Source organism: Physella acuta, unplaced genomic scaffold (genome assembly GCF_028476545.2).
Source record: "Physella acuta isolate Inbredline_101_S28 unplaced genomic scaffold, ASM2847654v3 ptg000951l, whole genome shotgun sequence".
NCBI lineage: Eukaryota > Metazoa > Mollusca > Gastropoda > Physidae > Physella > Physella acuta.
In genome coordinates, this window is record NW_026732468.1 from 147,723 (window position 1) to 165,076 (window position 17,354).

General features: G+C 42.0%; 2 protein-coding genes across 7 annotated transcripts in view; one reads left to right on the forward strand and one right to left on the reverse strand.

The window, feature by feature from the left end:
* LOC131953767 (uncharacterized) overlaps nucleotides 1-2,847 on the forward strand; it is a 93,101-nt gene extending 90,254 nt beyond the window's left edge. For all 3 annotated transcript variants that reach the window (XM_059317127.1, XM_059317129.1, XM_059317128.1), the window contains 2 exons: nucleotides 960-1,045; nucleotides 1,388-2,847. In XM_059317127.1, the coding sequence (XP_059173110.1) occupies nucleotides 960-1,045; nucleotides 1,388-1,937 (636 nt within the window). In that variant the 3' untranslated portion in view covers nucleotides 1,938-2,847. The remainder of the gene's footprint in view (nucleotides 1-959; nucleotides 1,046-1,387) is intronic.
* A 9,001-nt stretch (nucleotides 2,848-11,848) lies between these two features.
* The window catches only part of LOC131953768 (leucine-rich repeat-containing protein 1), a 40,446-nt gene continuing 34,940 nt past the window's right edge, over nucleotides 11,849-17,354 (reverse strand). For all 4 annotated transcript variants that reach the window (XM_059317133.1, XM_059317132.1, XM_059317130.1 and 1 more), the window contains 2 exons: nucleotides 15,290-15,457; nucleotides 11,849-14,421 (listed from right to left, as the gene is read on the reverse strand). In XM_059317133.1, the coding sequence (XP_059173116.1) occupies nucleotides 14,201-14,421; nucleotides 15,290-15,457 (389 nt within the window). In that variant the 3' untranslated portion in view covers nucleotides 11,849-14,200. The remainder of the gene's footprint in view (nucleotides 14,422-15,289; nucleotides 15,458-17,354) is intronic.

Genomic DNA, 17,354 nt, shown 5'->3' on the forward strand with positions numbered 1-17,354 from the left:
TACTGACCTACTCCCGCTCCTGCTCACCCACCCTAGGGTGGGTGAGTATTTTACTATATCTCATTGTACCTGCGGCTCACCCACCCTCACCCACCTGCTCACCCAGGTGGGTAAGTATTTTACTATATCTCATTGTTCCTGCGGGTCACCCAGGCTCACCCACCTTCACCCAGTTGGGTGAGTATTTTACTATATGTTGGTGTACCTCCTGCTCCCCCAGGGAGTATTTTACTATATCTCGTTGTTCCTGCGGCTGCGGCAGGCTGCGCCTGGTGGGTGAGTATTTTGCTATATGTCATTGTTCCTGCGGCTCACCCAGGCAGGGAGTATTTTCCTATATAACCATTGCTCCTGCTCCTGCTCCTGCTCCTGCTCCCCTCACCCTGCGCCTGCGCCTGCGACCCAAAAGGGACCTAATATACTACTAACAACAGCCATGCCGACAACCATGCCAACAACCATGCCAACAACCATGCCAATAGGGCTGGTAAGTAGGTCATCAACCTGTTCTACAGCTCAATAAAACCTGCATGAGCCATAAAATAGGTTGGTGACCTACTTACCAGCCTTATAGCCATGCCAAACACAGCCGGGCCCAAATTGACTGTCTCTCGACCTATCAGTTCACTATTAAGTTTGCGTGTCGTGTGTATCTGATTATATTTGTGACCGTGTGTGTGTGTGTGTGTGTCTATGTGTGTGACCTTGTGCGTGTGTGTGTGCGTGTCTGTGCGACTATGTGCTTGTGCGCCTATGTGCTTGTGCGTGATTGTGCGGCATACTGTGTTTCTAAAAATGGCGAAACGTTGAAAATACCTTGCACTTTCCAAATCCATATTTAGCAGTCTTCTATGATGAATTTTTTTTTTCTTAAGCGTGCAGATTTTAGCACAAGCGACGCCATATTTTTTTTCGACGATTAAAAACATTTTTACTTTATTTTTTTTTTCTATTTTCAGGGGAAAGGACCAGGGCATGCTGTGATCACGGCAATCACGGAGCAGGACGAAGAGCAGGACTTGTCAGAGGACGCAGATCTCAACCAGTAACACAATTACCTCCCCTTTCCTAGCCTCGCTTTCACAATCATCTACAATTATCTCCCCTATTTCGGATTCACTCTAACATCATCTAGAATTATCTCCCCTATAATAGCCTCATTTTTAACCCCTCATCTATTATATCGTTTCTCTCCGAATGGTTCCATGTTCGGGAAAACCCCCGGCAATCTATTTTAATATTCATCTGAGCGTAAATACCCTAAGAGCATAATTTATCAAGAGGCGTAGTTGAATTACATTTTTTTAAACGGCCTTATTTAGCTAAAGATACTTATTATTTGTAGCTTTTGCGTTGAAGTTAATGACGTCATTTTGTCCTGTTTCAGAAATAAATATCTGGACACAATGGATGACCATGACCCCACGGGCAAACAGCCCGAGGGGTACTACGATCACAACGGCGCCCCCATGTCGTGCGCCGAGCCACTGCTCAGCGGGGGGTACGTCTGGCCCCCCGTGGCCATCCAGTCCCCCTACTACTCCATGGCCATGATGGTCTACAAAGACCCGGCCTTGACCTACGGACCTTTCATCTCGGCGCCGGTTCCACTCGAATCCTGCAGCGCCGGACCTGCCGTCGCCACCGGCAGCGACTCTGTGCCAGGGGAGGCTGGCGCCCTCTGCTGCGGCGCCCCCCACGGCGACACGGCCGTCCTAGAGACGACGTCCACCACGCTGCACCAACAAAGTCGCAGCACCTCCCCCTCCAGCCCCGCCCCCACTGCCGACTCGGACTGTCTGAGGATTTTCCCTTCAGACTACCTATCCTCCTACCAGCGCACCCCCGGGGGGTCTACCAGCCCGGGGATCAGCAGCCTGCCCAACCCCACAGCGTTCATGATGATCCGGACTCTAGAGGTTCAGGAGACGATATGAGACATGACGTCAGGATGTGACATCATTCCGTGTACGGCATTATGACGACAGCATCTCCGCACGTCCATATTGGATCAGAACATTCCATAGCAAGGCTCCCACAAGCTGGGAATGTTCTAGCAATTTGCTGCCCGTCGAAGACCGGAAGTCTTGAAGCTCGATGCTGAGACAGCCAGTGAGATATGCACTTAGTCAGTGAGATATATACAGAGATAGTCACTGAGAAAGGTGTGCTCCTATAATCTGATGATACTGTACAGCGGTGATTATAGCAAGTGGTCACTGACAGAACATGACCTGGGATATACACACGGCCGCTAAGGGGTTAATGTTTGTATACAAAATTAATGCGCGGTTTTCTGTGTCAGACAATCGTCCATTCATTATTGTCAAAATTGTTACATTTTTTAACTTGTCATTTTTTTTTAAAATATGGCAAACTTGTTAAAATAAGAATTATGTCTAATTTGAAAGCTTTTCAAAGAATGAAAATTCTAACTAAAACATATCCACTTTGGGATACTTGTCCATTTAGTAACTTGTCAGACTTTGAATACTTGCCAAGATAGCGCTTGTTTTCTTAGGAGCACTTTTTAGTTTAGGAATACATTTTAAAGTATGAATACTAGTGTAAAAGGAATACTTGTCTAAAAGGAATATTTGTCTAAAAGAAATACTTGTGTAAAAGGAATATTTGTCTAAAAGGAATATTTGTCTAAAAGGAATATTTGTCTAAAAGAAATACTTGTGTAAAAGGAATATTTGTCTAAAAGGAATATTTGTCTAAAAGGAATATTTGTCTAAAAGGAATACTTGTCAGTCAGCTGAAGTTTTCACGGTAATGAATCGCTTTAATGCCGCTCGTATTAAGCCAAAACTAAGAAAGAAAAAGTTGGAATAAGACATTTCGATGACGTGTTGTTGCTTTAATGTTAACAAAAGCTTCCGTTTTGTTGCTTTAATGTTAACATAGCTTCCGTTTTGTTGCTTTAATGTTAACATAGCTTCCGTTTTGTTGCTTTAATGTTAACAAAGCTTCCGTTTTGTTGCTTTAATGTTAACAAAGCTTCCGTTTTGTTGCTTTAATGTTAACAAAGCTTCCGTTTTGTTGCTTTAATGTTAACAAAGCTTCCGTTTTGTTGCTTTAATGTTAACAAAGCTTCCGTTTTGTTGCTTTAATGTTAACAAAGCTTCCGTTTTGTTGCTTTAATGTTAACAAAGCTTCCGTTTTGTTGCTTTAATGTTAACAAAGCTTCTGTTTTGTTGCTTTAATGTTAACAAAGCTTCCGTTTTGTTGCTTTAATGTTAACAAAGCTTCCGTTTTGTTGCTTTAATGTTAACAAAGCTTCCGTTTTGTTGCTTTAATGTTAACAAAGCTTCTGTTTTGTTGCTTTAATGTTAACAAAGCTTCCGTTTTGTTGCTTTAATGTTAACAAAGCTTCCGTTTTGTTGCTTTAATGTTAACAAAGCTTCTGTTTTGTTGCGTTGAATCAATTTACCCACTAGAACGTAATGCGTGTGCGGCTTCTGTCAACTTTCATCCGGTAAGTATCCGGGTAGAACCTGCTCACTCTGACGTCAGGTACAGCACGTTCAGGTAGTTTGTGTCTCCCGCACACGCCCCAGCCCCCTCCTGGCACCCCTTCCTAGCACCCCTTCCTAGCACCCCTTCCTAGCACCCCACGCCTGGCACCTTCCCCCCCCCCCCCCCCCACCCCTTTTTTTCCAAAGTCTAGTATTTTGACATGCAATCTTTAGCATGTTCATTTCCCAGCAGTTTTTTTTTCTTCCAATGGAGCCGGCGTATTGAGGTGTTGTTTAGATTGTGGATGTGATTTTATCCAAGCATTAAATGTTCACGTCGGTGGAAACTTGAATAACATACAACAACGCTAGAATTGTTATCTTTGATTGAGGGGGGTGTCGAGGCGCCAAGGGCGGTACGTTGTGTTTGTATGTCCTTCTGCCTTGATTCACTAAGTTTGACAAGATTGTTGTCAAAAACAAGAGGTGTATGCTGTAGTGATTAAGACCGGATTATAAACCTCATAATTTCCAGTTAGAATCGAACTGTTGCTCCCGTTTTTCTTGGAAATATTGTTTAGTTGTCTGAGAGGTGTCAGCTCTATTTAGTACTCAGCTTACAAGGTTGTGTTGGCCTAGGGCGCATTTAAGTTGTGTTGGCTCAGGGCATTCAAAAAATGTTACCTGCGTCACGCGCTAAAGATGTGTGGGCTACCATCTCACCCAGCCCATGTCACCCAGCCCATGTCACCTAGCCCATGTCACCCAGCCCATGTGTCACCTAGCCCATGTCACCCAGCCCATGTCACCCAGCCCATGTGTCACCCAGCCCATGTCACCCAGCCCATGTGTCACCCAGCCCATTCACCCAGCCCATGTCACCCAGCCCATGTGTCACCTAGCCCATGTCACCCAGCCCATGTCACCCAGCCCATGTGTCACCCAGCCCATGTCACCCAGCCCATGTGTCACCCAGCCCATGTCACCCAGCCCATGTCACCCAGCCCATGTGTCACCCAGCCCATGTGTCACCCAGCCCATGTGTCACCCAGCCCATGTGTCACCCAGCCCATGTCACCCAGCCCATGTGTCACCTAGCCCATGTCACCCAGCCCATGTCACCCAGCCCATGTGTCACCCAGCCCATGTCACCCAGCCCATGTGTCACCCAGCCCATGTGTCACCTAGCCCATGTCACCCAGCCCATGTCACCCAGCCCATGTCACCCAGCCCATGTGTCACCTAGCCCATGTGTCACCTAGCCCATGTCACCCAGCCCATGTCACCCAGCCCATGTCACCTAGCCCATGTGTCACCTAGCCCATGTGTCACCCAGCCCATGTCACCCAGCCCATGTGTCACCCAGCCCATGTCACCCAGCCCATGTCACCTAGCCCATGTGTCACCTAGCCCATGTGTCACCTAGCCCATGTCACCCAGCCCATGTGTCACCCAGCCCATGTCACCCAGCCCATGTGTCACCTAGCCCATGATTCTAAACACTTCTCACTACTTGCCAGTCACCACAAACCCACTAGGAGACGAGCAAACGAACACAAACAAAAGCGCGGGAAACATTGGCGCCAAACTCTAATCTCATCCGGCACGGAACTATGCTTAGAATGACGCGAGTTGCAATAATGCAAGCGTTAAGTTTTTATTGCAGCCCGCTCCACTCACGCGAAATGCAGTTAATATCGTTCATTGTTCTTCATAAATAATATTTTTTGAAAAAAAAAAATCGTTCGATCAATGACAGAACCGCGCATGCGTAATGATTGCAAACGTGGAAAATTATACGGAAATAAATTATTCATTTCCGTTTTCGCTTCTTTTTGTTTTATTTTCGTCATTAACATCAGCGAGTAAATTATAATTTTTATAAAATGTTCTTTCAATGTAAACGGAAATTATGGGATGGGGGCTATAATCTATTTCTTCTTGGAACAATTGATAATCAACTTGATGAAGTCAATTGCCGTCTGCTTGAAAGATGAACGCACGCAAATTGCTTTTATCAGCTTAAATGCAGGCAATACATTATGTAGTTTTTCTTTGCGGTTTTAAACTCTTTCAATGCAAAACTATGAAAACAGAAAACTCTTAAATCGTTGTTGTTTTCTCTTTAACCTTGAGGTTGTGACGTATGTCGCACAAGCATGTAGGTCAAGGACATGAAAGATCAATGTTGATGATTTTTTTAAAATAATTGAATAATAAAGCAAACTTAGAAAAGCACATAGATCTGATATCTAATGGAGATTTGTAGCGCTTTGTGTGAGAAGTTTAAAGAAAAGTAATGTAAATATTGTGAGCACAAAACACAGCAAGTATTCCATAACACAAGGTCCACATGTACATCACAAGGTCTTAAGATGTTGCATTGATTTCAGTTGCAGGCCTATGTGTTGTTTGTGTTTGTGTAAGTGGCTAATTGAGGCATCTCAATTTTCCGTGAATTATATCGTGTCAATATGAGAGGTGTCAGCTACAATAGTTTACGTTAAGGTTAGTTTGAGGTATCAGCTGGTTAAGGACGATCATTAGTGCTGACATGGTAGTTTAGGGTTTAGTTAATGCTAGGTGCCATTTTGGGCGATACAGTAACAAATAATGCCGTTGTTGTTACTTTGTATTGTATTTTTAACCAGGAAGTAAAAGTTTTTAATTAGAGAGTCACGTGTCGCTTATGATTAAAAGTCATTAGGGGCGTCATTTTACACGTTTGAAGCATTGCTGGGCCAGTAAGAGTACATGCACTATTTTAATGTCACGTGATTTACACGCAGGAAGGGGGAAAACCCGCCATTTTGTTGTAGGAAATAAATTGTTTACAAACCTATTAATAGATGTGTTTGTGAGTGTCTGTGTCTGGAAGAGGGGAGGGTGTAAAAATGTGCGACGATTGAAAGTTTGAGCGGTGAAGATTAACGGCCCCTGCCCCAGCCTCGTCCTCCCCCGGCCCAGCTCAGATCAGCTGTAAAGCCGTTCAGCTGATTTATCCATTCTCTCAGATCCTGGCTTCATGCAGGCGTCAAGCAAGCGACAGGGAAACATTTTGTTTTCCCTAACACGATGAGTCCGTGTCTGGTAATAAAACACGGGATAGAACCTTCCAGAAATCACGGAAACATTTATTATTCGGATTTGTTTTTCAAAAAGGGTATAGCTTGGCCCATCCAAAATAGTTTGATCTGAAATATATTCCTGGAGATATTTTGTATCCACATGTTAAACCTTCTAGCCATTTCAAAACATTTTGTAGACATTTTCCCATTTTTCTAGACGTTTCGTAGAGACAGTTAACATTTATTGACATGTATACATACGTTCAGTTTCCAAATTCCAGTCGTATATTCATTCTCGAAGCGTCATATAAACTTGCTGTAGCCTACATGTTTTCTATTATTACCAAAGCTTTCAAAATTTGACAATTACTATTTGTGATTCCTGCTAGTTATGTACATTAAAAACCTCAAGCTTAAATTGTGTGAGGGGGGGGGGGGCAATACTTTCAAATTTCATTTTGTGTGTAGTTGATTTTCTTTTCTTATAACATTTTAATGTAGTTTTGACAATGCTCATTTTAGTTTTGTATTCTTGACGGTTATTTTGTGACGATTTACATCTATATGATTACATGTTTTTATTACTACATGTTTTTTGAAATTGTTATGATAATGCATTTTGTAATTATCATAGCTAACATGTATTTTATAACTAATATATTTTTGAACTACACTAAATTGATCATGACATCGCACGATTTCAACACGTCAGGTGAATGTGCTGATCAGCAAGCTGTGTGTGATGTGTGTGTGATATGTGTGTGCTTTGTTTGGGTGCTTGTCTAAGAGTTATGTGATGTTTGTATCTGTATACAAGCTAGTTTTTTTTTGTCTAGAAGCTATGTGATATTTGTATGTTCTTCTCTACAAGTCATGTGATATTTGTATGTGCTTCTCTGCAAGTCATGTGATATGTGTATGTGCTTCTCTACAAGTCATGTGATATTTGTATGTGATTCTCTACAAGTCATGTGATATTTGTATGTGATTCTCTACAAGTCATGTGATATTTGTATGTGATTCTCTACAAGTCATGTGATATTTGTATGTGATTCTCTACAAGTCATGTGATATGTGTATGTGCTTCTCTGCAAGTCATGTGATATTTTCTTCCAGTCAACATTTCTGTTCGCCCGCCCGGTTGTGACCGTAGGTAGGCTACTGTGTGAGCAACACATTCGTAGTTCAGCCTTATTTTAAATCTGGCTCATGAGCCACACTAGTGGCATGTACTGGATGTGGTTTTAATATTAGACACCCCCCCCCCCCACGTTGATTGTACTGTAGGTTCAGTTTTCTACAGAACACCTGAGCTTATATACGTCACTGTTCCTGTCCACAGCAGGTGTTCATGTTTTTCACTTGTTTGACTCGCCTTTGTTTTAGCCACGCTATTCAAATGGTCAATATGTACCGGCGCATATGATTAAGATATACATCACATTTGATTTGTTTCTTTTTTGTTTCTTTGCAGTTTATCTACCATTTGGGTGGACGCATATTGTGAAAAATGTGACATTATATTGGTTAGTAATGAAATGATGAAAATAAATACAATGGAATGTATAAAATATTTCTTTTTTTTTAAATTTTTACTTTTTTGTTGAAGATCTTAAAAGTTGCCCCATGTTGTGGTAGGCGGTATCAATACTGGATCAGGTTTTTGTCTCACTCTCAAGAGACGTCCGGTTTTGTCCTGAATGTTCAGGACGTCAAGTTTTTGTTTGTGTTTACTACAAGGGGTCGTCCATATATAGCTGACAGGGGATTTCAAAAATTGTTACATTTTCTCTCGTTTCTGGTATCGCATTGTTAATTTAATTAGATGACTTCAATTAATTATAAAAAAACACGAAAATTAAGTAGTAAGCTAGCGACCAATTGAATCAACTGATGTTCTTGTATGTGGTTTGAAAATTGCCAACTGACCACATAAAGGGCATATACTAGATTAATGATTGCACGCTAGTCACTGGGTTTTTTACTTACAAAAAGATAACATGGAATGGAAAGAATAAATATGGTTACCCCTTAAAAAAAAACGTAAATGTCGAGTAACTAACAGATTTTTTTAAAAAAGGCATTTACAATAATTTTAAATAACAAAATTTTAAGTTTATTTCAGTGGTCGGCGTGGTCGTGCCTGTAAAGCTCATGGCTGCTACTGTAAAGTCCCGAGTTCAAACCCCGCGCAGATGAGGCCCAATTGATGGGGACGGCAACCCATCTAGGGGGGAGAAAACTCCAAATCAAATGATAAATAAATGCTGTCAACGAAAAATTACGAATTGAAACAAAAATTTTCCCTAACATCAATAACATCAATCGAAATAACAAATAAAACTTTATGATACATAAAAACATCAAAGTGTTTAATTCAAAATGTGTCAGTTCAAAAAAAAAAACATTTTCCTTTCTGTAAAATATTTCTAACTAACATTGTCTGCAACTAGAAAACACACGACACACCAAATTTATGTGCTTAAAACTTTTCTCACAATACATTTGAATAAAATAATAAACTAAATAACCTGCCATTAATATGTTATAGTAACATATTGAAATAAAAATACTGGAACGCAATAAAATAACATATTTATTGATATGTCATCCATAATTAAAGGAAAATAATGTACACTAGAATAATCAATAATCATGAAAACTATTAAAATTACTCATCAATTTTAAATTAATTAAATTTGAAAAAAAATGGAATAAACTGAGATCTGACCACAACCAAATGTGTCACTGAAGACAAAAGCTGTAGAAAGTTCCACCAGAGTGGAGGAGGAATGCTACCTTAGGGTTTTGGTTTTTTTGTTTGAATAGGAATTTTGTTTCATAGTTCCAAATTTTGAATTTCATAAAATCAAGTATTTCATGACCTTATTAATCTTATAATTTTTACATATCTATATTTGACATGTGGAGGGTTTTAAAAATTCCATATATATATATATATATATATATATATATATATATATATATATATATATATATATATATATATATATATATATATATATATATGGAATTTTTTTTACCCTCCAACAAGTTCAATTTCTGTCTACTACATCACTGAATATAAGATATGCAATAATTTAAAGTAATATCAGCTCAATGTTTATCTCATATATCACTAAAACATAGACATTTAATTTAATATTTTTTGAATACTGGTTTCATGCCATTAGTTTATAATGTAATAGATGCACTCTACCCCACCCCATATATATAAATCACCATAGATCATATTTTATTTTATTGCACATGATTTTGACAACTGATATGTTAAGTAGAAAAAAAAATGAGGTCAAGTATAAACAGATCTAGATATCCTTAACACAGGTTACATATAGTTTGGTTTGTGGGAATAGGATATAGGGAGGACAGGAGGGGGAGGGCAGGTGGGAGAGGACAGGTGGGGGAGGACAGGTGGGGGAGGGCAGGTGAGAGAGGAGAGGTGGGGGAGGACAGGTGGGGGAGGGCAGGTGGGGGAGGACAGGTGGGGGAGGGCAGGTGAGAGAGGACAGGTGGGGGAGGGCAGGTGTGGGAGGGCAGGTGAGAGAGGACAGGTGGGGGAGGGCAGGTGTGGGAGGGCAGGTGAGAGAGGACAGGTGGGGGAGGGCAGGTGGGGGAGGGCAGGTGAGAGAGGACAGGTGGGGGAGGGCAGGTGGGGGAGGACAGGTGGGGGAGGACAGGTGGGGGAGGACAGGTGAGGGAGGACAGGTGGGGGAGAGCAGGTGGGGGAGGACAGGTGGGGGAGGGCAGGTGGTGGAGGACAGGTGGGGGAGGGCAGGTGGGGGAGGGCAGGTGGGGGAGGACAGGTGGGGGAGGGCAGGTGAGGGAGGACAGGTGGGGGAGGGCAGGTGGGGGAGGACAGGTGGGGGAGGGCAGGTGGTGGAGGACAGGTGGGGGAGGACAGGTGGGGGAGGGCAGGTGGGGGAGGACAGGTGGGGGAGGGCAGGTGAGAGAGGACAGGTGGGGGAGGGCAGGTGTGGGAGTACAGGTGAGGGAGGACAGGTGGGGGAGGACAGGTGGGGGAGGGCAGGTGGGGGAGGACAGGTGAGGGAGGACAGGTGGGGGAGAGCAGGTGGGGGAGGACAGGTGGGGGAGGGCAGGTGGTGGAGGACAGGTGGGGGAGGGCAGGTGGGGGAGGACAGGTGGGGGAGGACAGGTGGGGGAGGACAGGTGGGGGAGGGCAGGTGGTGGAGGGCAGGTGGGGGAGGACAGGTGGGGGAGGGCAGGTGGTGGAGGGCAGGTGGGGGAGGACAGGTGGGGGAGGGCAGGTGGGGGAGGACAGGTGGGGGAGGGCAGGTGGTGGAGGGCAGGTGGGGGAGGACAGGTGGGGGAGGGCAGGTGGTGGAGGGCAGGTGGGGGAGGACAGGTGGGGGAGGGCAGGTGGGGGAGGACAGGTGGGGGAGGACAGGTGAGAGAGGACAGGTGAGAGAGGACAGGTGGGGGAGGGCAGGTGGGAGAGGACAGGTGAGAGAGGACAGGTGGGGGAGGGCAGGTGGGGGAGGACAGGTGAGGGAGGACAGGAGAGAGAGGACAGGAGAGAGAGGACAGGTGAGAGAGGACAGGTGGAAGAGGACAGGTGGGGGAGGGCAGGTGGGGGAGGGCAGGTGGGGGAGGACAGGTGAGAGAGGACAGGTGGGGGAGGACAGGTGAGAGAGGACAGGTGGGGGAGGACAGGTGAGGGAGGACAGGTGGAAGAGGACAGGTGGGGGAGGGCAGGTGGTGAGGACAGGTGGGGGAGGGCAGGTGAGAGAGGACAGGTGAGAGAGGACAGGTGGAAGAGGACAGGTGGGGGAGGACAGGTGGAAGAGGACAGGTGGGGGAGGGCAGGTGGGGGAGGACAGGTGGGGGAGGACAGGTGGAAGAGGACAGGTGGGGGAGGGCAGGTGGGGGAGGACAGGTGGGGGAGGACAGGTGGAAGAGGACAGGTGGGGGAGGGCAGGTGGGGGAGGACAGGTGGGGGAGGACAGGTGGGGGAGGGCAGGTGAGAGAGGACAGGTGGGGGAGGGCAGGTGGGGGAGGACAGGTGGGGGAGGACAGGTGGAAGAGGACAGGTGGGGGAGGGCAGGTGGGGGAGGACAGGTGGGGGAGGACAGGTGGGGGAGGGCAGGTGAGAGAGGACAGGTGGGGGAGGACAGGTGAGAGAGGGCAGGTGGGGGAGGACAGGTGGGGGAGGACAGGTGGGGGAGGACAGGTGGGGGAGGGCAGGTGGAAGAGGACAGGTGGGGGAGGGCAGGTGGAAGAGGACAGGTGGGGGAGGACAGGTGGGGGAGGGCAGGTGGAAGAGGACAGGTGGGGGAGGACAGGTGAGGGAGGACAGAGAAGTCCATTTCAAGAATGTATCACATTTTATGCAATCAAAAGGAAAATAAAAAAAAAAAAGTAAAAATATTTCAACACAACATTAAAAAATCTTAACTTCTTGATTATTAAAGGACAGAAGCTATTGATAAACTGTACATACAAAATAAAATAAAGTCTGAAACATATAACAGTGTCCGCTGTACAGGTATCTGAAAACAACAAATTTATGTGTGTGAATATGTGAGATGTTACCACAGTAAACCTCACACACCCACACACACCCACACACACCCACACACCCCCACACAAGTACGGCAAGAAGTTTTGGTATAATTGCACCCTAGGCTTTTACAGGAAAATTATGAAAATTTTATTTTTTTATAAAACAAATTTTTTTTTAACAACAAAAATAAAAATATTTCAATAAAAATTTATTTTATTCACATAATTTGGAATGAAAATATTCCCATGATATGGAACAATTTGATACCCCAGATACTTGGTATGTTAGTTTACCACCCACTGCATTAGAAATCACTCTAAAGACATATACAGGCCAATAAGACAATGGGGAGCATTGTTTTAGGCTCAAGGATTTCAATTTACCATCCATTGTAACTTGCATTGTTGTCAATGGGCAGCAAATGGAATAATTCTGTACCGTATTTAACTCTAGCAGAAAAATTAAAAATGGAATAACTTTGTCCAATGTAAACTTAAATGGGGGGGGGGGGGGGAACTAGGCAGCAATATGAACACCTAGTATCCAGAAAGCTAGACAGCAATATGAACAGCTGGTATCCAGAAAGCTAGACAGCAATATGAACACCTAGTATCCAGAAAGCTAGACAGCAAAATGAACGCCTAGTATCCAGAAAGCTAGACAGCAATATGAACGCCTAGTATCCAGAAAGCTAGACAGCAAAATGAACGCCTAGTATCCAGAAAGCTAGACAGCAAAATGAAAACCTAGTATCCAGAAAGCTAGACAGCAAAATGAACGCCTAGTATCCAGAAAGCTAGACAGCAAAATGAATGCCTAGTATCCAGAAAGCTAGACAGCAAAATGAACACCTAGTATCCAGAAAGCTAGACAGCAATATGAACACCTAGTATCCAGAAAGCTAGACAGCAATATGAATGCCTAGTATCCAGAGATGATGTGGAATGTTGCAGTCAAATAGAAAGAAGAAAAACAAAAACACAGCCAGCACCAGAATAAACACCCACTTGAAAAATTTGCATAATAAAATATAATATGCAAGAAATAAGGGAGATAAACATCTTGAATAGATGACAACATAATAACTGACAGAGAAAAATAGAATCATCATCCTCTTTAGGGTGAAGTTGAAGTATCAGGTCTCTCAAGGGGGAACAGAAAACAGTAAGGCACAAAAAGATCTGGGGGGGAAGGGGGGGGGGCATACGGTGTCTGTTATAACTTGTCAAATGTCTGTTTTTAGAATCATCATTCCAAATGTCTGTTTTAAAATCATTACACAAATATTATATAATGAAATATTTGTCTAGTAGGCTACTAGACTTTTACAACAAAATACAACAAAATAACAACAAAGAAAAGCTGGACAATATCAAATAAAAATTTAGCACAAAATAAAATAATATCATAAAACTGTTGTTTTTTAAAAATAGAATTTCCTGAAGACAAAAAGTAAAAATTTTGATATTAAATGCAAGCTGGTATTAAAACTTAAGAACAGATTACAAATGTGTAAGGCTCTGGATAATGTGTTGATGGTCAAAAAATGTTGTCCTTATGTCAGGCATGCTACCAGCTCATGACTAATGTCAGGGAAACAACCAACAGTGAGAGGTTACTCATGTGATGGGCCATGGGATAGATGAAGTAGAGTTCATCTGTTTCTCTGACTACAATATAGGAAAGAATATTGTAGCCAGCACTAAGCCCATTTTTACTCTTCACACCATGTGTCAGGTACTCATAAGTGCTGGGTAGACTCAGTGACGTTCTACTGCTCAAAAACCAAAACAGGAAACTTTCAGCAATCTTCAGGACATGAACTTCACGTAATACGTGTCAGTGGAAAATATTCAATCTAATTATCACAGTAATAGGATCCCTAGGGCAGGTGAAGTAGAGTTCCCCTGCTTCTGTGACCACAGTATATTATTACATATATAGTAATTTAGCAATTGAAAAAATGAAAGTTACTTGTATTTTAATTAAGGTAAATTTTGTTAGGACACTGATTTAGCAAAGATCTTCATGCTTTGAAAGGCAGGCATAGATAACCCAGGCCAATCATCTGACAAGCCAGATGGCCTACCATAGCAAAATTTAAAAAAATGGCCAACCAGAGCAACCTAGGCCAGCTGTGGCCCCTGACACAAGAGTCCCAAGTTGGCCTCCAGCTGCTGGTAGCTGCAGCCCTTCAGGTGGGCGGTGCAGAAAGTGAAGAGGAAGGGGAGATCAGCAGGTGCATGCTGGCTGGCCCTCTGGTGCCATGGGGAGAACCTGACAGCACCCAGGCTGTTTGACACGCTTTGGCCACAGAAAAAACAGCTGGACACACTGGCCAGTTGGTCTGGGGACAGACAGAGAAATGTCAATCAAATTACCAGGTCAACTTTACTACCCAATCAAATTGACAGGTAAACTTTACTACCCAATCAAATTACCAGGTAAACTTTACTACCCAATCAATTTGACAGGTAAACTTTACTACCCAATCAAATTGACAGGTAAACTTTACTACACAATCAAATTACCAGGTAAACTTTACTACACAATCAAATTGACAGGTAAACTTTACTACACAATCAAATTGACAGGTAAACTTTACTACACAATCAAATTGACAGGTAAACTTTACTACACAATCAAATTGACAGGTAAACTTTACTACACAATCAAATTGACAGGTCAACTTTACTACACAATCAACATTGACAGGTAAACTTTACTACACAATCAAATTAACAGGTCAACTTTACTACACAATCAACATTGACAGGTAAACTTTACTACACAATCAAATTGACAGGTATACTTTATCAAACAATCAAATTGACAGGTAAACTTTATCAAACAATCAAATTGACAGGTAAACTTTATTACACAATCAAATTGACAGGTAAACTTTATTACACAATCAAATTGACAGGTAAACTTTATTACACAATGGAATTGACAGGTAAACTTTACTAAACAAAACCAACTACATATTACTGGTTTCAACATAAAATACTAATGTGGTTTTTTTTAAAGCATTTTACTTAGTTTACAATGACAATGGGTTTGTGGTCAATTTTGACCCATTTCTAATACCTAGAATATCATTTCCAAGATAAATTCCATTCAGTTTACATCTCATTTTCATTCTAATTTGATCTAATTTAACGATTATTCAATAATCAGACCGAGACATGACTGCCATATGACCAGACACCTACCTTGTACAGGGAGGGGGAGGAGGTTGACCTTGAGGTTTCCTCTATTGATGGCCTCTCTAGCCAGTGCCCAGAGAGAAGGGAAGGGGGTGGTGCTGGTGAAGAAGACAGGGTCCAGCACTGACCACTGACGGGGCAGGTCACATCTCCTCATCAGGGGGTTGCCAGACACTGGTAGCAGGGTAACAAGGTCAGGCAGACGGTTTGTGTACAGGGTTGTGTCAGTCTTTGTGTCAGTGTCAACAGATGTGTCAGTCTTTGGGTCAGTGTCAATACATGTGTCAGTGTCAATAGATGTGTCAGTCTTTGTGTCAGTGTCAATGGATGTGCCAGTCTTTGTGTCAGTGTCAATAGATGTGTCAGTCTTTGTGTCTGTGTCAATAGATGTGTCAGTCTTTGTGTCAGTGTCAATAGATGTGTCAGTCTTTGTGCCACTGTCAATAGATGTGTCAGTCTTTGTGTCAGTGTCAATAGATGTGTCAGTCTTTGTGCCACTGTCAATAGATGTGTTAGTCTTTGTGTCCGTGTCAATAGATGTGTCAGTCTTTGTGTCCGTGTCAATAGATGTGTCCAAGGATGTAATAAGAGGGCTACATTTAGATAACAATGTAATTTAGAGCAAATATTGTATTTGATATTTACAAATAAAATAAAGATATTTTATTTTTTAAGAAATAACTTCGGACACTTTGAAAACACTTAATATAGAGTTCAAGAAGGTTTAAACAATGAAAAACTACATTTATTTACCTTTAATTAGATACCTATTTTATTTATCAAATTGTTTCGATAGCCTAGAAAATGATTTGTGAAAAAATTTGCTTGTTTTTAAATGGCTAGAGGATGATATGACTGATACTCAGTGATACGGTGGGTTAGATTTTAAGGAGTGTTGTGACGTGATTGACCGTTCACTGACATTCAGCAGAAATGTGTCGTCTGCTAGATTGCTCCCCTTTTAAATACACGGCAGGGCAAAATGGGCGGGCTTAGTTAGCTTTTGTCTCGATGAAGTTATTTTTATAGGTTTTGCTATTACCCTGCATGATTTTTTAAAATTAATGACATTAGTTTAGTAGAAAGCAAGTTATAATTTTCTATAGCTTAGAATCTATTTTTAGTTTTAGAACAATATCAAATAAAGCAATTGTCATTTTGCTTACTTTTATTATGTTCTGCTTGATATTCTCAGCGATTAGACAAAAAAAATGCACAAATGGCAAGTTCGCATCAAACACTAATTGTCCATTGTTAAAACTAGACCAGTATTGTTGAATAATATGTAAACATAACCATTTTAAGCATATATTTCTGAAATGAAACATTGTTAAAAAAATGGAATCATTGTATTGTTGTTTTTGGCAGCCATCATTACCATGATGACGGTTTAAAAAAGTAGGTCAACTGATGACTACTTAATATGTGTAACTTATAGAGATAAATTGTGGTTGAATATGTACAATATAGATTCACATTCATTACAAAATGTGATGGGAATAACTATTTTAACGACATGATTTGCAATGCCAAATTAAGCAATTCTATTCTAGCACTTGCAAAACTGAGAACACTTCCTTCAGCTGAATGGAGATTTAAAATACAAGAACAAAATCTTTGCTGAATTTAAAGTGAAGCCACTCATTACTGTACTGGTGTCTAAAAGACAACAGCACAAGACTCACTGATTTGCAGTCAATATTTATTTAGTCTTTGGGTGAAAATCATACTCCAATGGTTTTGTTTTTTGAACACATTGATGCTGATCCACATTATTTAGTGCACCAGTAAAGTATTTACCATGTTTTGATTATGAATCATATCACATTTTACTTCTCCTACATAGAAGGGTTCATTGGATAAGCATTTAAGGCTGGTGGGAATATGTACATACAAAAATGAAATGAACCACTTTGTAACACAGTGATCATCTTTTCTAAATTATTAGTCAGAGAAAAGTTTCCTTACAACAACCTCCTTTAAAAAGATAACATCAATGAAATTATGAGTGAGCTTTCAGCCCTCAGCAAAATATGAATGTAAGACAGCTCAAAGTTTTCTATTGTAAACT